We start from the raw sequence: 25113 nt of genomic DNA, 5'->3' as shown, positions 1-25113 counted from the left end.
AACCCTCAGTTCTCTGTATTTAGAGTCTCTTATGCTTTGCCTCCCTCTCTGTTTTTATCTTATTTTTCCTTCCTTTTCCCTATGTTCACCTGTGAAGTTTCTCAAATTCCACATATGAGTAAAGTCATATGATATTCATCTTCTTTGACTTATTTCATTTAGCATAATACCCTCCAGTTCCATCCACATTATTGCAAATGGCAAGATTTCATTCTTTTTCATCACCAAGTAGTATTCCATTCTGTATATATATGTGTGTGTGTGTGTGTCTACATATACATATATATGTATATGTATATATACATATACCACATCTTTTTAAAAAGAATTTTAACGTTTATTTTTGAGACAGTGTGAATGGGGGAGGGGCAGAGAGAGCAGGAGACAGAGAATCCAAAGCAGGCTCCAGGCTTTGAGCTGTCAGCACAGAGCTGGACGTGGGGCTCGAACCCACAAATTGTGAGATCATGACCTGAGCCGAAATCAGACCCTTAACTGACTGAGCCACCCAGGCGCCCCTATATACCACATCTTCTTAATCCATTCATCACTTGATAGACATTTTGGCTCTTTCCATAATGTGGCTATTGTTGATAGCACTGCTATAAACATTGGGGTGAATGTGCCCCTTCAAATCAGCAATTTTGTATCCTTTGGATAAATTCCTAGTAATGCAATTGCTGGTCGTAGGGTATATAACTATGCATTTTTGATGGATTATTTGATGGACATCCGTCTCGCCTGCTTGTGGCTTGTAATAAAGGTAGCAGATATGTTGGGCACTTAGTCTGGCCAGGCACTGGATGCATCACCTAGTTTCACTGTCTTAGCAACTCTGTACATTAGGTACAATTATGCCCATTTTATAGATGGGGGTACCTAAGGAGTCAAGAGTGTGAGTAACTTGTTCACCAGGCTAGAAATTCCCAGATGGCAGAAACCCTGTTTGTTTTGCTCATCAATGAGTCCAGAGGGACTAATTCAGTACCTGGCATACAGTAGGCTTTCAATAAATGCTTTTTAGTTAGTCGGATGGGTGGATGATAGAGAGCAGGAAGGGAAGGAGGAAGAGAGGGGAGAGGGAGGGGTGGGAGAAAGGGAAGGCAGCAGAGAGGAGGGCAGGGAGGGAGGGCTGGGGTGTGCAGCCCTGTCCTCCGCCTGTCTCCAATGCCCACACTCCGGCCACGACTGGGACAGCCCAGGACGCAGGACCGGTGTTGCACCTGGCTTTCCGCCGTGTCCCTGCAGGTGCCACAATGCACATAAAGAAGTACCTGCTGAAGTGCCTGCACCGGCTGCAGAAGGGCCCCGGCTACACGTACAAGGAGCTGCTGGTGTGGTACTGTAACAACACTAACACCCACGGCCCCAAGCGCATCATCTGCGAGGGGCCCAAGAAGAAGGCCATGTGGTTCCTGATCACGCTGCTCTTCACCTCCCTCGTCTGCTGGGAGTGGGGCGTCTTCATCAAGACCTACCTGAGCTGGGAGGTCAGCGTCTCCCTCTCCATCGGCTTCAAGACCATGGACTTCCCCGCCGTCACCATCTGCAACGCCAGCCCCTTCCAGTAGGTGGTCCCTGGAGCACACCGCTGGCTCTCCCTCCCTTCTTCCTCCCCGCCTCTCCCTTCCTCTCGCCCCCTCCCTCCCACCCTCTCTCTCTCTCCTTCCTTCCCTGTTTCTTGCCCTTGCCCCCGCTCCCCACTCTCTTTTCTCCTTTCTTTCTTTCCCTCTTTGCTTCATCCCTTTGCAGCAAGTACATTTCAAAATTCATGAACTTCCTAGGCTTTTTTTTTTTTTAAATGTTTACTTATTTTTGAGAGAGAGAGACAGGGGTAGAGAGAGAAGGAGACACAGAATCTGAAGCAGGCTCCAGACTCCAAGCTGTCAGCACAGAGACTGACTCGGGGCTCGAACCCACGAACCGTGAGATCATGACCTGAGCCGAAGTGGGATGCTTAACCGACTGAGCCACCCAGGCGCCTCCATGAACTTCCCAGGCTTAAAGAGAACCTGGCTGGGTCAGCTGGTGGAGCATGCAACTCTTGATCTTGAGGTTGTGAGTTTGAGTCCCACATTGGGTGTAGAGATTACTGAATAATAAAATCTTTAAAGAGAACCTAAGAAGTACTTGGTGGCTGCTGCCTTCAAGGCCTGCCAGTGCCCAGTATTGATTCAGTACACAGTTACTGAGCGCCTGCCGTGTGCCCTGGGCTGTTCCAGGCACTAGGAACACATCGGTGAATAAAACAAAGTCCCTGCCCTCCTCACAGCCTACCAGAGGAAACAGACATTCATCTTTTTCTCCCTAAATACTGAATTAATTATCATTGTGATGATAAAAAATATATATGGCAACATTACATCAAGTGCTTATGAATTGCCAGGCAGTATGTGGAGTGATGTTTTGGTTAACTTGTGTAATTCTCACCCACACAACCACCCTAAGGGTGGGTACTGCCATACTCGCTTGATTTATAGGTCAGGAAATGGAGATTCAGAGAGGTAAAGGAACTTGCCCAGAGACACACAGCAAACAACGGTGGGATTTGGACCCAGGTCTTATGTGACCCCAGAGGTGCCACTGTTTATCCACTTGATGGCAAGTCCTATGGAAGGGACACCCAGAGGGACCTGACCTAGTCAGGGTCAAGGAGGGGCAGGGGCCTGTCAGAGAAGAATGCCCCCCCCCCAGGAATGAGTAGAAGGTAGCTGGGGGGAGGAAAAGAGTACTCCAAGTGGAGGGCACAGGTAGAGGGCCTGGGGTGAGACAGAGCCTGGAATTGACGGAAGGAGCAGCACGGCTGAGCCACAGAGAACATTCTTGTCCAAAAGAAGGTACTGAAAGGGAATTCCTACTTCCCTTCTTTTGAGTAGTAGGGCTCCTGCCTGCCAGGTGGATCCCTGGGGCTACTCAGGAGAACCTGAAATAATCCTTGTAACACCACCACCCTGTCCAGGCACTATTCCGGGTGCTTTGTGTCACTTCATTGAATCCTCCCGACAGCCCTCCAGGGTAAATATTTTAATCCTCCCCCCCGCCCCCATTTTGTAGAAGAGAAGACAGAGTCTCAGAGATGTTAGGTTGTCCAAGGTCACACTGATATTAAGTGGCACGTCGGGATTTGAACCCAGACCTCATGCAGTAACCCACCACGCTCGACTGCAGCTGTGGACATGTAGGCTGTAAGAGCAGCCCCCCTCCCCACAGCCCACCTCCCTCCCAGCTCCCCCTCTTCCTGTGTACACACAGGTGGCTGGTGTGATGGTCAGGGGACAAGAGGTGTCACGTCTGAAGGCCATGTCAGCTCTGGCTACTGTACTCCTTTGTACCGGGACGTGGGCCTGTGGCCAGGGTTTAACACTCACCCCTGCAGGATGTCCTCGAGCCAGAGCTCAAACACACTGCCCTGGTGACCACACTGTGGGGCAGGGGCTTGGATAAATCGGGTCCAGAGCGGCCGGTGGGGACACTCCGTGGCATGGACCATTTCCAATATGGGAGCCTCTGGGGGCTGAGAGAAGGTACTGGAGCCCAGCCCCCGAGTCCCATCCACCTTCTCCTTCTGGACATTGACTCCTGTTCCCACAGTCTCCAATGGAGAATTAGGACCTCAGGATCACAGACCTGCCCTTCCTCTCTCCATTTTTGGTCCCATCCTGGGAGGGAGGGAGATATCAGAACCCCTGTGCCCAAACAGCATGCCCACTGCACCAAATCCGGGATCCGGTCCCAGCTCTGCCCCCCCACCAGTGGGATAGGCTCGGGAAATCACAGCGACTCCCGGGGCGTCCTGATCCTTACATGGGGACTATCACAGAATTGTGGGGAAGATTATACATAAAGTAAGACATCAGAAGCACCCGGCACATGGGAAGCAATCGCTAGCCATGAGCAGTTATGAGTCTTCCTCATTAGAACGTGAACTTCATAAGGAAAGAGACCCCGGCTGTTGTGTTTGCTATTGTATCCTCTGTGCTTTGCAGTGTCTGGTACACGGTAGGTGCTCATGAACTGCTTGGTGAATGTATAAGTGAGCAGGTGGATGGAAGGAGGTGTGGATGCCCGGGTGGGTGGATAGAGAGGCAGGGGCTTGGGCAGAGCTCTGTCCTTACACGTGGTGACAGCCACGCTGGCGTAAGGGTGGGTCCCAGACCGCCGTGGCTCTCTGCCTCACCGCTGCCCTTGCCCCCCTGACCGGCCCCCTCCCCACCCAGGTATTCCAAAGTCAAGCATCTGCTGAAGGATCTGGACGAACTAATGGAAGCGGTCCTGGAGAGGATCCTGGCACCCGAGCAGAGCTATGGCAACGCTTCTAAGGCTCTGAACTCCACCATCTGGAACTACACACCGCTGGTCCTTATCGACGAGCAGAACCCCCATCACCCAGTGGTCCTCGACCTCTTTGGAGACAACCACAATGGCTCGGCACCAGGAAGGACCTGCACTGCGCAGGCGTGCAAAGTGGCCATGAGACTAGTAAGTGGGCCCCAGGCACACATCAAGCAATGGACCCTACACAGTGAGGCTGATGGGAGTTTCTTTCCTTTAATAGCCCGGGTCTTGCTGGGGGAAAGGCAAGCTGGAAGTCAGTGCCTATTTTGTATATTCGCCAATGCTTTTTTCAAAATAGAAATAAATTGCTGGTATGTTAGTCAAGACACTGTTGGATGCCAGTGACCCAGCTCAAACTAGCTTAAGCAAAACATGGAATTCACTGGCTCATATGCTAAGAAGTCCAGGGGGAGACTGGATTCAGGTATGGCTGGATCCAGGCATTTAAATGCTGTCATCAGAACTCTGCTTCTCCCCATTTTTGTGCAGCTTTTCTCCCAGCTGATTTCACTCTGTAGCAGGCTTTCTCCATGCAGAGGGGCTTGGCAAAACCAGACATACACCCCATTAGCTCAGCACTTTGCCCAGAAACAGAACTCCTCTTTCCCAGTAGCCCCAGAAAAGTCCTGGGACCCACTCATCAGGTCACATGCTCACCCTTAAACCAATCACTGTGGGCTGGAGAATGGGCTGTCATGATTGGTCAATCCTGGGTCATGTGCCCTGGAACTGGGGTGATGTCTGCCTCTATCACATGGACTGAGTGAGCGGGAAAGGGTGGTTTCCTGAAGGAGAAATAAGGTCTTACTATCAAAAGATAAGGGCATAAATATTGGGCAGGTGAAAACCCCAGAGCTGTGCAGTATAGTCAGCTGCCCAAGTGTATCTGCCCTGCGCTGGGACGCTGGGATGCCCTCAGGTGTGCCCACCTCAAGGGTCCCTGTCTGTGCCTCTAACTCTAGGGAGCTCCCTACCTGTACAAATCCCTGGTCCCCACTCCTGAACAATCTGATCAGGCAGCTCCGGGTCCAGGCCTAGGAATCTGTATTGTTAACAGGCTCCCTGGTGATGCTGATGGTTGGCGCCCCAGGCTGTGGCCAAACACTCCCCAGAAGGAGGCCCCCGACCCCCACCGGATCAGGGCTCCGCGCACGTCTCCGCAGCGCCCGCTCTGACCCGGTGCCCTGCCATTGTTTGGCGCAGTCACCGGGCTTCCTGTGTGCATTTCCTCATCTGTGAGGCAGGCTTGCTCCTGCTGGCTGCACCAGCTCTCGGGGCCAGGCTCTGTGTGCGCGTGTAGTGGGCATCCTGTGCGCATGCGCGATTGTCTCCCAGAGAGACCAGGAGACCTCCAGGAATGGGCCTGAGGACAGTGGCCCTGGGGAGGGCCATCTCAGAATGCGGAGAAGCTCCTCCCGGCCTCCCGGCTTCCAGAAGGAAGGCCCACTATGAGGGTTGGTGGAGGCAGAGTGGCTGCGGCCAGAGTGCTGGGGCCAAGTCCGTGACCTGGACCTCGTGGTGGGGCCCCTGCACCCTTCCCAGGGCTCGGGCTGAGAAGGCCCAGGTCCTTCCTTACCTGCTATGAAGGGGAGGGAGCCTTGAGTCCTCTGTGGTCCATGTGGGTTCCAGGGAGCTGCCCCGGGAAGTCTGGGATGAGGCCAGAAAAGGAGTCAGGGAAGTGGAGGGTCCAGGCGTGTCTGTTTATGTTCCTCATGAGCATGAAACCAGGGAGACAGTTTGGATATGTGTGTGTGTGTGTGTGTGTGTGGTCGGGACCATTACATCACGTGGCTGCGGAGGTCAGGAAGCGGATGTCCGTCTGTGTGTCCATGTGCACGTGTGTATTCGGTCATGTACGAGGCCACACATAGGGGCGGCCGGTGACTGCGTGGGAGTCCGTGACCGCTCAACTGTGTGTGCGGGGACAGCCCCTGAACATCGTGAGCACCATGGAAACACATTCCCCACCGGCCCAACGCCCAGGTGCGGCCAGGGGAGGGGCAGCTGGCAAAACCCTTGCCCTTGGGGCAGTGGCTGGGGCCTGCCGCAGTCCCCGCGCCCACAAGAACCCCTCTCGGCCTCTGCAGTGCAGCCTCAATGGGACCGTGTGCACTTTCCGGAACTTCACCAGCGCCACCCGGGCCGTGACAGAGTGGTACCTCCTGCAGGCCACCAACATCTTCTCGCAGGTGCCAAACCAGGAGTTGGTGGAGATGGGCTACCCTGCCGAGCGGCTGATCCTGGCGTGCCTGTTTGGGCCGGAGCCGTGCAGCTACAGGTGAGAGGCACCCCAAGCCTGCCCGGGCCTGCTCGCAGTCACGGCCCGACCCGGCCACCGACCAGCCACCTGCACCAGTTTTCTGTGCCTCAGTGTCTCTGGTTGTATTTTCCGGAGACAGAGCCTGAGATAGGGATGCGTCGAAGGCCCCTGACGTGCTGACGGAATGGTGTTAGGACATGTCCGTAAGGAAAGCGGGATATACTGAGTGAGGCTGCTGTCTCAGGTGACGCGTAGGCCTGGTCCCCGGGCATCTGGAGCATGGACCACACCACAGGGTGCTCCTCCCTCACTTGAGGGGCCAGACTTTTGTCCCTGGCGCATCCGTCCCTCACGGGCCACGGGCCCCCCCAGGAGGATGCGGGGGTCCCCAAACTTCCCTGGAGAGGGGGCAGCTGTGAGCTGGGTGTTGTTAGCATCCAACATCCAGCAGCCGAGGGTTCTGGACCGTCACCGGGCATCTGCTGCCCTCAGTTTTGTCATCCCGGACCGCCCACCTCCCAGGCTGCCCAGGAGGGTAGCAGAGTTGGCTCAGGTCTGTGCTTAGAACGGGGCCCTGGGAGTGTTCGCTGTCCCAGGCTCTTCCCTGACAGCCCCCCAGGTTGAGAGGATAGCAGAGTGAGAATAACGTTCACCCCAAAAGCCTGCGGCTCTTCCAGTGGTCCTCGGATCCCTGCCTCCTCTGCCGCCCCTGTGTCCCACGAGTGCTGGGTCTTTTTTTTTTTTTTTTTTAACCTTTATTTTTGAGAGAGAGAGAGAGAGTGTGTGAGTGGGGGAGGGACAGAAAGAGAAGGAGACACAGAATCGGAAGCAGGCTCCAGGCTCTGAGCTGTCAGCACAGAGCCCGACACGGGGCTCGGACTCACGAACCGTGAGATCATGACCCGAGACAAAGTCAGACGCCTAACTGACTGAGCCACCCAGGCGCCCCTGCTGGGTCTTGTTTGTCTGGGGCTTCGTGGTCTCATACCTCAGGCCTCTGGAGAAGTCCACGGAGTCCTGCCGCTTCTCACGAGTGACAGGCTTCTGGCGTCACCTCTGGGCTCAGGCACAGCCCCCTCAAGCCGTGAGCCTTCAGGAAGCTCCACTGAGAATGTGCTGAACGCTGTGGGACCCTCTGTCCCCTAGACGCACAGGGGCAGGCATTTTGCAGGCAAACATTAAGGAATCCGGGGCTCCCCCGAGCTGGCGAGCTGCACACCTGGCCACAGGTGTGAACTGGAAAAGCGTGGCCTGCAGGTGGAAAAGTACAGGACGTGTCCTGCCCTCGGCGGCCACTCGGCTGGCAGGTCGCGGGCTAGATTTTGACCCCTCGCTCTCAGCCAGCGGCCTTTGCTCGGGGCACCCCTGGCCAGCCGCTCCTGGCAGCTCCCCCATAAGGCTGCAAGTGCCCGGGTCACCAGTGTCACATCCACACATTCACCTTCACCCTCTCAGCTGGAGAGGGATGTAAAACCGTGACTTGAAGTACGTGACCCCTCGGCTCAGTGAGAATAGCCCTGGCTGGTGTGTGAGGTGGGCAAGCAGGGTCCGTGAGGGTCTGTTGGGATCTACGATCAGGTTCCTGATGCCCGACGTGTGCTCTTCTGCCGTTGAGCGGGATCCCAGTGTCAGGAGATACGCATTCGCGTGGCTTTGGGGCAGGCAAAACACCCAGCGTTGGCCACACAACCTCTGTGGTGTGGCTGTGGCTGGGGAGTGACTCTAGTGAAGGGGTTAAGGCTGGGCGGTGTGGTTAGACCACTGGGTGCAAATCCTTGCTGTCGGACAAGCTGTGTGACTTTAAACAAGTTGAACCTTGATGGGCCTCTGTTTTCCTCCTCTGTAAAATGGGGTAATGACATGCCCACTCTACGGGGTTATTTTGGGTAGTAAATGAGTTAATATGCTGACGGCAGTGTTGGCCTCAATAAATAATAGTTGTTACTGTCATTAAACCCACATTTGACAGGGAACTCATTATCCAATAATAATGCTAACATTTATTGAGCCCTTCTGATGTGTCAGGTGCTATTCTTAGCATATCACATGTATAAAATTCATTTAACCATGGCCACAGGCCCATGAGAAAGGTACTGTTGTGTCAGCCCATTTTCTATGATGCAACCGAGGCCCAGAGAGGTTAAGCGACGCCTCTGAGGCCACACAGCCGTTGAGAGGCAGAGATGGCAGTCTGGGTCACCCCGCCTGTCAGAAAACCAGATGGTCTTCCCTCCCTGCCCCCTTCTCCCAAGCCTGTTATTTGTCACCTGCCTTCCTGAGTCAGCCTCAGACGTGGTGCCAGAGGACACGTGCCTCTCTCTGCCCTCCCAACGCTGCGCTCCAAACACCGTGGCCTCTGCTTCCTCGCTCCTTCTGACCCTGTCCTTTCTCTCTCGAGTGTGGCAAATGCTCAAGAAGCAGCAGCTGCAATTAGGAAAATATGAGCCACATCTGGACCCTGATGCCAAAGTGCCTCGATTTGAATGCTAGCTCTGGGTGCAGTTGGGCATGCGACTTTGCCTCTCTGGGCCTCAGTTTTCTCATCTGGAAAATGGGGAGAGTGAAATAGCCTTATAGGGGATTAAATGATGTAAAGTGCTTAGAATAGTACCTCCCACATAGTAAATAATATATGAGCATTTTTTTAAAGTCAGCTTTTTAGTGTGGAATAATCTTAGGTTTACAGAAATGTTGCAAAGAGAGTATATACGGTTGGTTCCCTTGTACCCCTCCCCGGCACCCCCCCCCCCGCCCCGTTGTTGACATCTTCTGTCACCACGGTGATTTGTCAAAACTTCGAAACTAATATTGGCATATTGCTATTAACTAAATTTGACACGTTCTTGAGGATTCAGCAGTGTTTCCTGGTGACCTTTCCCTGTTCCGGGATTCCATCCGGGAGACCCCATTTCGTGCAGAAACCCTGTCACGGTTTTTCGGGCTTCTTTGGGTTGACCATGACAGTTGCAGAGTACTGGGCAGGTGTTTTAGGGCAAGTCCTTGACTTGGGTGTATACAGATCAGACGGGTTTGGGGGGAAGAAGAGCACAAGGCGAGCGACCCCCTCGTCACTTCGTATCCTGGGCGGGGTGGGGAACACGTCAGCCACATGACACCACCCGTGATGTTGACCTTCCTCACTTGGTTAAGCTATGGGTGCCACGCTCCCCTGTCGTGAGGTGACCACTTCCCTTCCCAGGCCCTGTGTGGAAGCAAGTCACTAAGTTGAGGTCACCTTCTGGGGGCAGGGGGGTGGCAGGCGGCTCCTGGTCCCCTGGAGAGGAGAATGTAGACTCTTTGGAAGTCTTCTGTGGGGAAGACTTCTCTCTTCCCCACGTGTTTGTTTATTCAGTCGTTTCTACTGGTATGGGCTTGTGTGTATTGGGGTTGTAACCCAATACCACATTATTTATTTTCTTACTCAAATTCTTCCAGCTTTGGCCAGTAGCAGCTCCTTGTGTTGGCTCCTGTGTCTTTTTGACACGTCCCCATCACTCTTTTTTTTTTTTTTTTAGTACTTCCTTACTTTCTAGCACCTCAAGACGCCCCAAGCCCTAGAATCAGCCATTTCTCTGGGGAGCCCTGGTTCCTTTTATTGGGCAATGGCATCTAGAAGCCAGGACGTAGGCATATATAAGCATCATCGTCATCACTGCTCCATCTGGCTCGCTAGCTTCTGCCCTCGGGAGCCCTTCCTGACCTCTGCCATACAACACCACTGTTCATCTTCCTGCCGGGGACGCTCTGTGTCTCTGTCCTTTCCGGGGGTTTGCTGGTCACCGTCTACATGCCTTGCACCTGTCCCAAGAAGGTTTTTTTGGTGGGAGGGGGGAATGCCTGGCTCTGGAGCAAGAGTGGGCCAGCACTGGGAGAAGCCTCTCCAGGGAGAGGGCGTTGGCGACAAGCAAATAGTTGGCGCCTACGGTGAGGCCTGAGGCCGAGAGCACGGCCCTGGGCAGAAGGGGATCCGACCGCGCCCAAGGTTGCAGATGTCGGAGACCGTTTCTTGGGAACACTGTGTCCCCACACCCTGGGGCGGGGTCTCTCCCTCCAGAACAGCGCCCGGCTTTAGCCAGTTTGCCCTGCTCTGTTCCTCCTGTTGTCACAGCCCTGATCCTACACCGACGCAGGGTCCGTGATGCCCGCCCAAAGCCATTTCTCCCCCCCGGGCCTTTGCCTATGCTGTGCCCCCTACGTGATGTGCCCTTTCTCCTCTCTAGCCCCTACCTCTTAGTCATCCTTAAAAGTCTCAGCTCAGGCCTCGCCTCCTCCAAGAACCCTTCCATGATCCTCATCCCTACACACACCCCAGCGAGAATTAGGTGTCACTCCTCTATGCTTATCTCTGCTGATACCCTTATCACATATTATAATTTACCCAACAAATATTTACTAAGTGTCTGTCTACCGTGGGCCAGCCTCTGAGCAGTAGGAGTGGCCTGCTTTTGTTGAGTATTTCCAGATGCTCGGCATCCAGCCCTCGCCTTAGTCCTCTTGGGTGAGTGCTATTATAATCCTGGCGTTACAGGTGAGGAAGGTGAGGCACAGGGAAAGCTCACCAGCTACTCAGTGACAGAGCCAAAATTTGAATTCAGGCAGGCTGGCTCCCAGGCCTGGGGTGTTAGCCTCTGAATGCTTTCTCCCTCAAGACAGACAGCTGCCCTCCCTGGGCTTACCTTCTAATGCAGGAGACAGCTGATAAGCAAGCAGTTAAATAAAGATCATTTCAGATTTCGACGCGTGCTAGCAGGGAATAAGCAGTAGAAATGATCAAGCACCCGGGCAGGGAAGTGACTTTGCACAGGGAGTGCAGGGGGAGCCTCAGAGATGGAGAGAAGTGGACAGGGCCAGAGGCACATTCTGGAAGGACAGCGTCGACAGGATGCTGCTGAGCTCCCCCCCACCACTCCGTATCCCCAGCCACGTGGTGACCTCCCAGGGCTGGACTCTTGTTCACCTCAGGTGTCCTCAGCCCAGTACCTACCTCAGTAAACACTTGTTGGATGAAGAAATGTGGTTTCTTCCTGATTTCCCTTTCACGGTCGAGAACACCGAAGCTCAGAGGTTGAGAAAGCAGCTCAAATCTGTCTGCCAGGGTCAGCTCCCAGCTTGGATTTCCCAGCCTGCCCCGGACCCACCTCGTTCTGCCAGCACAGAGGGTGAGGCCAGAGGTGGAGGAAATGGCTTCCTAATCTGAACACGGGCAAATATCAGCTGACCTCATGGGGTTATTTTGAGGATCGAATGGGAGAAGGTACACAGAAATGTGCAGCACGGGGCTGGCCCCTGCAAGGTTTGCATCGTCTGTGTTTCAAAATACAGGGCTTAGAAGACAATGCTCCATTTCTGTTGCTGTTTCTGCGCTCAGCCCCCTTCCTTCCTATTTTTAATGAAGTGAGAAAAACATGGGCACATGAGTGGTTCAGTTGGTTGAGCATCCAACTCTTGATTCTGGCTCAGGTCATGATCCCAGGGTCATGGGATCTAGTCCCATGTTGGGTTCCACGCTCAGTGTGCAGCCTGCTTGGGATTCTCTTCCTCTCTCCCTCTGCCCCTTTCCCCTGAGCTTGCTCTCTCTCTCTCTCTCTCTCTCTCTCTCTCTCAAATTAAAAAAAAAGGGGGGGGGGCACCTGGGTGGCTCAGTTAAGCATCTAACTTCAGCTCAGGTCATGATCTTGCAGTTTGTGAGTTTGGGCCCCGCATCGGACTCTGTGCTGACAGCTCAGAACCTGGAGCTTGCTTTGGATTCTGTGTCTCCCTCTCTCTCTGCCCCTTCCCCACTCATTCTCTCCCTCTCTCTCTCTCAAAATAAACATTAAAAAAAAAAAAGAAAAAAGAATTAGATAAAATAAGAAAAACAAAAAACACACAAAGACATTTTTAAAGCGATTCCTTATGGGGACCTGAGGATATACCTACAGACAGAATAGAGTATGATGACCTCACAAGGAAGCCGGAGCCCATGGCCACAACTCACTTCCCTTCCCATCATGGCCACAACTCACTTCCTTTCCCATCCATTTTGCAGCAAAGCCTAGACTCCAGGGTCTTTCAGCTGTAAATAGTTCAGAACATATCTGCAAAAGAGAAAGACTTAAAAAAAAAAATCAAACCATAATACCATTATCCCACCTGAAAAAATTAACAATAATTCCTCAACACCATCAACTGCCCAATCATCTTCATGCTCATGTCATTTATACCTTTTTGCCTGTTTGCTTGTGTGAATCAGGATATAACTAAAGGCAGCATGTTGTGATTATGACCCAAGTCTATAAAATTTCTATTAATCTAGAGCCTGTGTCCCTTCTCCTCTCTCGCAGTGCGTTTGTTGAAGAAACTGGGTTGTTTATCCTGTTTCATTCCCCAAGGTCTGGATTTTGCAGGTTGACTTGCTGCGGTGACTTTGAACCTGTTCCTCTGTCTCCAGTATTTTTCATAAATGGTGGTTAGGGACAGATGCATGGTCCTGTTTGGGGCTGATTTTTATTTATTTATTTTTAACTTCATTTATTTATTTTTGGAGAGAGAGAGGTGCGGGGGGTGGGGGGGCAGAGAGAGAGAGAGAGAGAGAGAGAGAGAGAGAATCCCAAGCAGGCTCTGCACTGTCAGCACAGAGCCCCAGTGTGGGGCCCAAACGCACGAACTGTGAGATCATGACCTGAGCCAAAACCAAGTGTCAGACGCTTAACTGACTGAGCCACCCAGGTGCCCCTGATTTTTACTTTTTATTCGCAAGGCCACCTCCTCGGCAGCCTGTGCTCTTCCCTCAGGAGACACGCAGCATTGGCCCACGAGGGTGCACTGCCCAAAGCCATTCATTCGTCAGGGTTGTGAAATGATCTCATTGTATCACTGCCTCTTCAAACCAGAACTGTTTTAACAGCTATATTACAAGAAGAAAAAAAAAAAAAAAAGCTGGAGGGAGCCATAGATTAGAAGAAACTTGAAAGACATATCAACCAGTCACCTTAACCTCATTTGCATCCCAATTTAAACAAATAAATTGTAAAAATTGACATTGAAGAGACAATTGAACTTTGAACTGAATATTTAATCTTAAGGGATTTTTGTTGGTTATGTTTAACATGGTAATAGCCGTATTTTCAAGACAGTTCTCACTTTCCAAGCTACATCTGGAAATGTTTACAAATAATATCATGATGTCTGAGATTTGCTTGAAAATAACATGGAAGGGAGGTGGGGTGGGGCGGGTAGAGATGAAGCATTAGTGGCCATGTGGTGATGATTCTGGAAGCTGGTGGTGGGTTTTGTCTCGACCTTTTTGTGTGTGTTTGAAATGTTCCATATCCGAAAAAGTCTTTTTATAACTGAAATCTTTTTTTTTAATCTTATTTTTTATTTTTTAAAATTTACATCCAAATTAGTTAGCATATAGTGCAACAATGATTTCAGGAGTAGATTCCTTGGTGTCCCTTCCCCATTTAGCCCATCCCCCCCCCCACACTCCCTCAGTTTGTTCTCCATATTTATGAGTCTCTTCTGTTTTGTCCCCCTCCCTGTTTTTATATTACTTTTGTTTCCCTTCCCTTATGTTCATCTGTTTTGTCTCTTAAAGTCCTCATATGAGTGAAGTCATATGATTTGTCTTCCTCTGACTAATTTCACTTAGCATAATACCCTCCAGTTCCATCCACGTAGTTGCAAATGGCAAGATTTCATTCTTTTTGATTGCTGAGTATACTCCATTGTATATATATACCACGTCTTCTTTATCCACTCATCCATCGATGGACATTTGGGCTCTTTCCATACTTTGGCTATTGTTGATAGTGCTACCATAAACATGGGGGTGCATGTGTCCCTTCGAAACAGCACACCTGTATACCTTGGATAAATGCCTAGTAGCACAATTGCTGGGTCATAGGGTAGTTCTGTTTTTAATTTTTTGAGGAACCTGCATACTGTTTTCCAGAGTGGCTGCACCAGTTTGCATTGCTACCAACACTGCAAAAGAGACCCTCTTTCTCCACATCCTCGCCAACATCCATTGTTGCCTGAGTTGTTACTGGTAGCCATTCTGACAGGTGTGAGGTGGTATCTCATTGTGGTTTTGATTTGTATCTCCCTGATGGTGAGTGATTCTAACTGAATTCTTTTGAAACTGCATTATACCGTTGCTACTGCCGCGAGCATCTTTATGGAAACATTTGTTGTTATTGTTAACTTATTTCCTTAGGAAACCTTTCCAGGACATCAGAGAGGACCCTGTATAGGGTTCCACATGCCTCATTATAAAGCCTTCTCTTTCCCCGGCCTCTGTTTGGCCCTCTCCCGACTCACCCCCTCTCTGACCCACCATCTCAGCCACCTTTCTCTCTATGTGAGTTCCTGGCTTGCCCAGCCCACCTGTCGGATCCTCCCAGCTCCGCTCTGCCAGGCCCCAGACCACAGACATTCAGGGAGGCACCTGCTGGGTGGGCCCTGATCTCTAGCTGATGGTGTTTCTTTCAGGAACTTCACGTCCATCTTCCACCCTGATTATGGCAACTGTTATATCTTCAACTGGGGCATGACGGAGAAGGCGCTCCCTTCAGCCAACCCCGGAGCTGAGTTTGGTGAGTCTTGGTTCATCCTGGGGTCAGAGCCATGGGGCTTTAAATCCCCACCACGTGGGGCTAAAAGACCAAAGGACCATCAGCTGTCGAGGGTCAGGGCCTGGATTAGACAGGAGGCAGCACAGGGAAGGACAACCTGTTCGGTGGGTGGGGAGCCATTCCCTTGTCCACACAAAATGAACAAACCTTTTTAAAAATTTTAAAGAGAAAGGAAGAGTTTCATTCGAGCCCACGTTAGGACAGCTGCCTGGGATACAACGGTCTTGACAAGGAAGGGAGTGCACCGGGAAAGGAAGTTTGGTGCAGGGTTATATATGTTTTTTACATCAACAGTTACAAACCATCATGATGAAGAACGTTCCAGAAAGTTACAGACTTTATCTTATGTTTTTAGTATCTGCAAGACTGTATGAATTTAATTTTATGGGAACCAGGGAGGGTTTTTCTTTTTTCTTTTTCTTTATATTTGGAATGCTCCTTTTTGGTTATTTGTTTTAACAAAGTAGATGTACAATGTGTGCTGGGGCCAGGAATAGAGCCTGAGGTTTTGGTGGAGTCATTTTGACCCTGGTAAATGTTAAAGTACAGGCTCCCTGGGAGCCTGAAAGCAGGGCGAGGTATGTTAAAAGTTGAAAATTTCCTTTATCACCTTCAATCCCCGTAAACACCTGGGGTAGAGACTGGGGTTCCCATTTTGCTGATCAGCAAGGTGAGGATTCAGAAGCAATACAGCTCAGGCAGGGGTCAGGAACTCAGGCTCCCGTGCACGAGTGAAAACTCTCTACCGCTGACCCCCCAGGTTATCCTGAGATCCAGACTGAACTTCTGGAAGCCTTGGTCTCCCCAGAGACAGTATATGGTAGCATCATAGAGCATATTGTGTATAGCTCGTGGAATCACTGTGACATAATGCAGCCACCTGCTCAGTACTGCGCCGGGCAAATGCGAATGCTCACTACATGCCGGATATTCTTGGAAGGTTTAAATTAACTTGTCCAAGAGCACACAGTTAACATGTTGCAGAGCCCATACTCTTACTTAGCCTCATTGCTAAACCAAGTTCTTGAACAAGACAGAGAGAGGGTGAAGGATTAATGGAAGCAGGGGAAGGGGAAGTGATCGATGACAGAGGCCACTGCATTGGTCCGTCTCCGGGGAAAGACTCATGGCGGCCTCAGGATGGCTTCAGTATTCCGGCTGTGAGCCAGGCACAGGTGGGAGCGATCCTTCCTCCCATGAGCTTCTGACCTCCCCAGACTCCAAGAGGCAGGCTGTCATTCTAACTATCAGGGCTGTTGGTCAAAAGGGTGGTACAGGGGGCTACGGACCTCCCTTCAGCCATTATGTCCCTGAAATCTCTGTGCATCACAGAGGTACCAGTCAACTCACTTCACGGCAGACGATTGAGACCAAGGAGCTCAGGTGCCTGTGTTAGAACCCCAACAATTCCCCTTTCTCGCTGGGTGACCCTGGACAAGTCTCTTTACCTCTCTGTGCCTTGGTTTCCTCACCTATAAAATGGGGATAAGAATAGCAGCTTTGCTTTTGTGAACACCAGTGAGATCGTGTATAATAAGGTACTTGGGCCCAGCACTTGGCACATAGCAAGTGCTCGATAAATACTAGCCTGTTGTCCTACCCACCCAGCATAGTCTTATGGTGCATAACATTGGGGGCTGGTCTCTGTGCACAAGAAGGGAACCGTCGAATGGGGAAGGAAGACCGACAATAAAAGAATCATGTAAGGGAGGCACATACTTGGGAGGAAAGTTCCAGAGCTAGAAGAGAAAATAACAAAGACCCTGAGACTTTGTCTTGGTAGTCAGGGAAGGCTTCTGGAAGAAGTGACTCAGGCTGAGATCCGAAGGAAGAGCAGGAGGATCTTGGAGGGTTAAGGTAGGGACATAATTCCAGAGTAAGGGAACAGTGTTCTTGAGGCATTTGTAATGGCCCAGCAGCAGGCAGGAGCATGGAGGCCAAGAGGGACTTAATGAAGGGAATGAGGACTCATGTGATTTGAGGTGGGCCGGTGCTGCGCTGTACCCCTGGGTCTACCTGCCACGTGGAAAAGAGATCATGGGGGTAGAGGGGAGACATGGTGGCTTGGGCTAAGACGGGGGCCTTGGAGAAGGCAAGGGGTCTCATTTTTGCAAGGCGGAGCCAGTTTCCTGGATGGGCCCTGGAGGTCCCCTGGGCTCTGGGGCTGGGGGCTTGGATAAGTGGTTGATGGGTCTCCCTTCAGCCTTGGGGAGCGAGTTCAGGCAGCCCTCGGCCCCACCTTCCCACAGGCCTGAAGCTGATCCTGGACATAGGCCAGGACGACTATGTGCCCTTCCTCACGTCCACGGCTGGCGCCCGGCTGATGCTCCATGAGCAGAGGTCATACCCCTTCATCAAAGACGAGGGCATCTACGCCATGTCCGGGACGGAGACATCCATCGGGGTGCTGGTGGTACGGCCGCAGCCTAGGGGAACTGAAGGTGGAACCCTACCTGCCCAGGGCTGAGCTGGCCCTCCCTCATGGCCCATTCCTGCCTTATCTTCTGGCTGGAACCGCCCTTCCCCCCACCACCAGGATGGCCATGCTGTGGGGGAAGACGGGCATCATCTGGCACCTACTGGGGCCTTTGGCTTCCCATCCCCTTTTGGCATCCCCACAGACCCCCATGGGAGGGAGGTACAAAGGGGGCCTCCTAGGGGTGACCGGGGCCTCCAGGAGCAAACTTTATGGACACAGGACAAGCTGGAGCGCAAGGGAGAGCCCTACAGCCAGTGCACCATGAACGGCTCCGACGTCCCCGTGCGAAACCTTTACAGCGACTACAACACCACCTACTCCATCCAGGTAAGAAGCCCTCACGGGCCTTGGTACCTAGAGCTGGTCCACGTCTACCAGGCCCAGGGCCTTGGGGCTCCGGGGGAGCTGGGCCCGGCAAGGCCAGCTCTGCTGGATTTTTGTAGGTGACCGCTGGGTAGTTTGGCGGGTTTGGTGGCCCTTGGGGCTGTGGAGCCGGTCCATTCCCTGGGTGCTCTCCGGGGCCCAGGGCTGGCCACTGCTCATCTCCCCTCGGCAGGTATGCTCTTTGGGGTGCCCAGAACATGGGGATCTCACTCTGGGGTCTCTAAGAAGAACCCTTGTGTGGGAGAGATGCTGTGCTAAGGGCTCGCATGTATTGCTGCATCATTTGATCCTTTCAACACCCCACGGGGCAAGAATAGCACTTATTATATATATAACATTTATTTGTTCTAAGTATTAATATACGAAGAGTAGCAGGCTTATCGTGTGCTAGGCAGGCACTGTTCCAAGTGCTTTACACACACTAATTCGTTTAATCCTCACAACAATGCTGAGATGGAGGTAAAATGATTAGGAATGAGGAAGCTGGGATTTACAGGCCCCAGTGCAAACGCCTCATCAGTTTACCCTCTGTGTATCCGGCCTCAATTCCCCTCGCTGCAGCTGGGGCTTCCCTTTCACCCTGACCTCCAGGGTCAGCCCGGGAGGCCTGTCCTAAGACCCAGCCCCAGTGGATCTGGGACAGTCCGAACCTCTGCACGAGTGACAGAAGTGACCGCTCAATGACACCTCTCCCCCAGCCCAGGCTGCCTTTGCAGATAAGGAAACTGAGGCATAACTGGGGGGCAGCGTAGTGCCTGCCTCTGTGCCTAAGAGCCCTGAGAATGGTGTGCACTTCCCTTTTGTCTAGGTTACTGGAAATCTAGTGTCCCCTGTGCCCACCCTGCCTGGCTGACCTGTCCACCCCACACTCTGACCTGGCCAGTTTGGCCACCTTCTATCTGGAGGGGCTTTGGTCTGCAGTGAGGAACTTGGGGGAAGCTTCTGAGCTTCTGAAGGGATAGACAGACAGGCAGCACAGGGAGATGGGAAGCATAGAGACGGAGGCCATGGAGGTATCCATCAGGCCCAGTCTTAGAGACCTCATTCTAGAAAAACCTCACCTCTTGCTTTGTCTGGTGCAGCAGCCTCACTGGCCAGAGACCTTGGCAAAGACCCAGGCCCTGGTCAGGCGCTCTGCCTGCACCGCCCCATTCCCCACCCCCAGCCTCTGTCACGGGGTCCAGAGAGGACTCCTAATCTCAGGTGAGACAGTGAGGTCTGGAAGAATGGGAGACCCTTGCCCACAGTCAGAGCCCCTCATGTGACCCCTCTAGCCCCTCACCCCCTGTGCTTCTCCTGGCTGTGCTTGCAGGGAGGCCACAGCCCTGTCAGGAAGAACACGATAGGACAGGATGTGTGCTAGGTTGGGAAGGAACAGGCCGGGGAGCAGCAGGAGCACACAACAGAGGGGGCAGTTTCCGTGGCTGGTGGGGCAGAGCCGAGGAGAGCAGGGGAGAGCCCGAGAGAGCAAGGGTTGGCGCCAGGGGTCCTCCACACACGGACAAGCGGAGACACATGAGTAACAGCCACTTCCGTTCCCCGCCCACCACTGGGCCTTCCTCACCTTAGCCCACAGTTGTGACTGTCACCCTGCTTCACCCCTGAGTGACTGCAGGACACATAGCTGCCTCCACATGTGGGGGAACCAGGTCACGGTGACCTGAAACCCCAGCAGTATTTGGAATAAGCCACCCTTCCCCGTGCCGTGTGTGGGGCACCAGCTTTGATAGGCGGCGGGGCCGTCCTCAGACAGCTGGGTCTGGCGTGAGCCCCTCTGCAGGTACCGAGGACCAGGGACAGGGAAGGACAGCCACGCCCAGACTGCGGGGTCAGCAGGCGTAGCTCTTCAGCCAGAAGGACCCCTCCCCTGGCTCCCGGGCCCCCTGGGGCCGGGTGGGGACATCACAGCCACATCCGTGTCCCCCCTCTCCCACCACTGCAGGCCTGTATCCGCTCCTGCTTCCAAGACCACATGATCCGGAACTGCAGCTGTGGGCACTACCTGTACCCCCTGCCCCGTGGGCAGAGATACTGCAACAACCGGGAGTTCCCCGACTGGGGTGAGTGGGGGGGCCCCCACCCGCCAGGGCTCTGATCACATAGCCAGGGTGTGGTCTTCACAGTCCGCAGCCCCCCTCCGTCCTGGTGCATACGTGTACCACGTGGACACCCACACATGCATGAGCCCTGTGGGCAGCTGCTGGCGAGCACACGTGTGTGTTTACATTTTCACATGCATGCGGGAGAGGGCTCAGGGGCACTCGTGCCTGGGTTGCTTCCGTGTTTGCATCTGTGCACGCTGGTTTGCATGCCCACGTGTGTGTGCGCTCGCTCATGCACCCACAAGGCCACGTGTACCAGCCTCAGCATGTGTGTCCGTGTCTGTGTGGGCTCGCCAGGCATCTCTGTGGGGTGTTGGGTGGGAGGGGAGGCCGAGGTGGCCTCCAAGGGTTTCAGGGGCCCTGGTGGCCTGGAGTCCAAACATGATGGATGTTGTCAGCAGCAGAGCGAGTCCCACCACCTCTAAAACCAACAACGTATGTAGACAAGAGGGGAAAACTATCCCTTCCAACCACCCATCCCTTCATGCATGACCCCATGAGCACCGCCCAGCCCGGAATGGGCATGGCAAGCAGAGGAAAGCCCCTCTGCTCCTGCTGAGCCGAGTCTGGGATGTCTGGGGGAGGCTCCCCACCCCGGGGCCAGGCTGGGGCAAAACTGGCTGGACACGAGGGGCAGGGTGGGAAGGGGTGACCCTCCACAGAGACGACTTCCTCTCCCGTCTAGAGACAGGCCTGGGGTGGCCATGGCCAGGAGGGTAGGGGGCAGCCCCAGGCTCAGAGGAGGGGACGAAAATGTCTAGAAACCCCCACTCTAAGTCTCTTACCTCCCACCCACCCTGCTCAGCCTATTGTTACTCACACCTGCGCATGAGCGTGGCCCAGAGGGAGACCTGCATCAACATGTGCAAGGAGTCCTGCAAGTGAGTGTGGGTGCTGGGGGGGGGGGGGACTTCAGGGTGGGGGCACGGTGCTGGCAGGGACATCAACAGGGCTGCCTTCTCTCTTCCAGTGACACCCAGTACAAGATGACCATCTCCATGGCTGACTGGCCTTCAGAGGCTTCCGAGGTGAGATGGTGGAGTGGTCAAGCTCCTGGCCGCCCACCTTTGGGCTAGGGACAGGTCTGGGCATAGGCCTGCGGGCTGTTTGTCCCTCCGCTAATGTTTCCCCAAAGCGCTGTGCTGGGGACACGGCAGTGGGCATAGGCCTGCGGGCTGTTTGTCCCTCCGCTAATGTTTCCCCAAAGCGCTGTGCTGGGGACACGGCAGTGAACGAGACAGGAATGGTCCTTTGCTCTTATGGAGCTTACATTCTGGTGGGAGAGAGAGAACGTACAGAAGTTAGATCATTTCACAGTGTGGTAAGGGTGGGAAACAGGATGACTGGAGAGTAACCAGGGGAAACCGCTTTAGACAGAGCAGTCAGGGAAGATCTCCCTGCAAAGGTAACATTTGAGTTAACGCAGGAGGATGGGCAGAGCCAGCCTGGGCAGGGCTGGGGAGGAGGATCTTGGAAGAGCAACAGCAAATTCGAGGGCCAGAGGTGGGAAAGAGCTGGCACAGGATGGCGGGGCCTCTGGGGGAAGACCGGAGACTAGAGTGCCTTCTCCCCATAGCAGCAGCCACAGTGCGCACTATTACCTTCCTCCTCCCAGCGCCAACACGTGGTCCCGGGGGCTTCGGGAAGCTACAGGGCTGTGGTCTGCCTCCCCCCATCTCCCCAAATCACAGGGCCCATGTTTGGGAGGGGATGCTGCAGGTGCCATTTTTTTCAGTTGCCTTCTTGGATTCCAGGATTGGATTTTCCATGTCTTGTCTCAGGAGCGGGACCAAAGCACTAATATCACCTTGAGCAGGTGAGCTTAGAGTCTTAGGGGCTGGGGAATGCAGAAAATGGAAGGAACCAGAACCTCAGGGGAGGGGTTTGGATGTATGGCAGATATTCAGACACCTTCTCACACTGGTCAGATCCAGGAGAAAGCCTGAAGAAGGAGGCACTGGAAATGAGAGAGAGGCCAGCCAATGGGACTCAGAGTTTGCCACTTCCCAAAGGCGAGCCTATTTCTCCATATGTCACCTGTTCATTTGCCCTTTCACCCATCTATCCATCCACCCATTCCTCCATTATTCATCCATCCTTCCATTCTTCTACCCATGCACCTGTCCATCTACCCATTCATCCATCCATCCCATCCATCCATCCTTCCAGATTTCCACTTATCCATCCATCCACTCACCTATCCACCCCCCATCTATCCATTACCCATTCAACAACCCATCCATCTGTCCATCTATCCATCTACTTATCTGTCCATCCATCCACCCATCCACCCATCTATCCATCCACCCATTCAACCATCTGTCCATCCATCCACCCACTCACTCATCATCCATCCATCCACTTATATGTCCATCTGTCCATCCATCCACCCATCACCCACCCACCCATCTATCCATTCATCCATCCACCCCATGAGTCCATCCATCCACCCATCCTTCATCCCTCTCATCTTCCTCCCATCCATCTATCCACTCACCCATGTACCTATTCATCCCATTATCCCCTCATCCATCCACCACTTATCCTCAATCCACTCTTCCATCTTTCCATCTATCAAATACAAATGCAAATTGAGCACAGGAAAGACACAGGTCATCCTCTCAGGGAGTTCCAGTCTAGAGGACAGAAATATGCCAGCAGGGCTTCTGGTGATGAGAGTCTATACAAGACCCTTCCTTTGGGAGCACAGCAGGGAAGGAGCTCTCTGCCTGGGAGATAAGGGAGGTCTGTAGAGGGAGGTGACACTTGAGCTAACTCTCCAAGAAGGAGCAGGAGCTGTTAAGTAAGAGACAAAGATGTCTAGGCAGAAGCCTGGAGGTACAAGAGAGCATAGCTTTTCTGAGAAGTATCGGGTGTAAAGGGGAAGCCCACTTGAGCAACTTTCTGTGCCCTGGGTCCCTCGAGGAAGGAGCAAGGCTTAGGACTCTATGGAGAGGCTGTGTATGGGCCGGGCGCCCCGGGGGTGGGGGAGGGGAGCTCAGAGCCAGTCTGGGGGCCCACAGGAGTGATGCTGGGCAGAGATGTTCTTTGTGGCCCAAGGCCCACAGGGGCCAGGAAGGGCAGCACTTTGGGCTTCTGCTTGGACCTCACCACTCATGGCAGTGGACATGTGAGAAGCTCAAGCCAGAGGACTGGGGCCTCCCAGCTGCCTTTCCTGTGAGTGTGCATGTGCGTGTGTCAGTGTGTCTTGGGGAGGGGGCACCAGCCCTTCTTGCTGCTCCTACAGGAAGGGAATCGTCAAGCTCAACATCTACTTCCAAGAATTCAACTATCGCACCATTGAGGAGTCAGCAGCCAATAACGTGAGTCTGGGGGCTCCTGACACCCCAGCCCTGCCGCCCCTGCACCCTGTGGGTGGGGAGGGTCCCGAGACCAACAGGGGAATTAGGAGCGTCCCTAAAGGAGTCACAAGAAGTTTCCCCAGGGCTGAGATAGTCACCCTGTCCCCCTTCCCGGCCAAGGGCCCACCTCACAGGAACCTGGGAGGCGGGGCAGGGCTCAAGGCAGGAATTTGTGGCCTGACCCCCAGCCCTGCCAGCCCCTCAGCCCCTTGCTCTCCACAGATCGTCTGGCTGCTCTCCAACCTGGGCGGCCAGTTTGGCTTCTGGATGGGGGGCTCAGTGCTGTGCCTCATCGAGTTTGGAGAGATCCTCATCGACTTCGTGTGGATCACCATCATCAAGCTGGTGGCCTTCGCCAAGAGCCTGCGGCAAAGGCGGGCCCAGGCTTGCTATGCCGGCCCGCCGCCCACTGTGGCTGAGCTGGTGGAGGCTCACACCAACTTCAGCTTCGAGCCCGACGTGGCCGGGCCGGGCCCCAACCCTGGGACCTATCCTGATGAGCAGACCCTGCCCATCCCGGGCACCCCACCCCCCAACTATGACTCCCTCCGTCTGCAACCACTGGATATCATCGAGTCGGACAGTGAGGGCGATGCCGTCTAGACCCAGGGAGCCCAGAAGTCAGATCCGAGAAGCCGAGATCACTGCCCAAGACTTCACTTTGTGGTGCTCTCCCCAGTGGAAGACGATGGGTTTCTGGGGCCAGAGTCTGTGTCCCTCTACAGAGAGACCAGCAGCTCCTGGCCTGTCCCAAGCCGAAGGCTGTGTGGGGTCACGGTGCTGGTACAGATATGAGAAATGTGTACTCATTTGGTTTCTGCCCGTACCTCCAACCTGGCCTGATCTTTGGCTGGGACATCCCCAGCCAGGCTCCAGAGACACACAGGCAGACATGCCCTGCCGTCTGTCCCCAGACCCAGCAGTCTTCCGTCCTGGCCTTGGCTGAGCCCTGCAAATGGGCTGAGTGAGGGCAGCAGTTGTGCAAAGCAGGAAGAGCATCAGGTCCAGGGGCAGGGATGGGGGGCCTGCTGCCAGGTGGCACATACTTTGTTCTAGAAAATAAAAGTAGAAGACACAGACCTGAGCTTTGTTCTTTGTCAGGCTGGACAGTCGGAATGCCCTGATGCACCCTGATGCATCCATACTGGCTTGGAAGCAAGGGCCTGGCCAAGGGAAGGCCCTCAAGCAGGTGATTTTTAATTTTATTTAATTTACATCCAAATTAGTTAGCTATAGTGCACCAATGATTTCAGGAGTAGATTCCTTAATGCCCCTTACCCATTTAGCCCATCCCCCCTCCCACAACCCCTCCAGTAACCCTCTGTTTGTTCTCCATATTTAAGAGTTTCAAGTTTTGTCCCCCTCCCTGTTTTTATATTATTTTTGCTTCCCTTCCCTTGTGCTCATCTGTTCTGTGTCTTAAAGTCCTTATATGAGTGAAGTCATACGATATTTTACTTTCTCTAATTTCGCTTAGCATAATACCTTCCAGTTCCATCCATGTAGTTGCAAATGGCAAGATTTCATTCTTTTTGATTGCCGAGTCATACTCCATTATATATATATACACACA

General features: G+C 53.3%; 1 protein-coding gene across 1 annotated transcript in view; it reads left to right on the top strand.

Annotated features, from left to right (window-relative positions):
• The window catches only part of SCNN1B (sodium channel epithelial 1 subunit beta), a 61276-nt gene extending 36657 nt beyond the window's left edge, over positions 1-24619 (top strand). Inside the window, exons 2-13 of the mRNA XM_045461616.1 lie at positions 1249-1567; positions 4218-4479; positions 6423-6613; positions 15071-15174; positions 17463-17626; positions 17912-18019; positions 20019-20136; positions 20984-21059; positions 21149-21206; positions 21933-21994; positions 23426-23501; positions 23763-24619. Of these exons, the coding sequence (XP_045317572.1) occupies positions 1257-1567; positions 4218-4479; positions 6423-6613; positions 15071-15174; positions 17463-17626; positions 17912-18019; positions 20019-20136; positions 20984-21059; positions 21149-21206; positions 21933-21994; positions 23426-23501; positions 23763-24143 (1911 nt within the window). The 5' untranslated portion in view covers positions 1249-1256 and the 3' untranslated portion in view covers positions 24144-24619. The remainder of the gene's footprint in view (positions 1-1248; positions 1568-4217; positions 4480-6422; positions 6614-15070; positions 15175-17462; positions 17627-17911; positions 18020-20018; positions 20137-20983; positions 21060-21148; positions 21207-21932; positions 21995-23425; positions 23502-23762) is intronic.
• The last annotated feature ends 494 nt before the right edge of the window (positions 24620-25113 follow it).

Source organism: Leopardus geoffroyi, chromosome E3 (assembly GCF_018350155.1).
Source record: "Leopardus geoffroyi isolate Oge1 chromosome E3, O.geoffroyi_Oge1_pat1.0, whole genome shotgun sequence".
Taxonomy (NCBI): Eukaryota; Metazoa; Chordata; class Mammalia; order Carnivora; family Felidae; genus Leopardus; species Leopardus geoffroyi.
The sequence above is the reverse complement of the archived record's forward strand: the minus strand, read 5'-3'. Positions and strand labels throughout refer to the sequence as shown.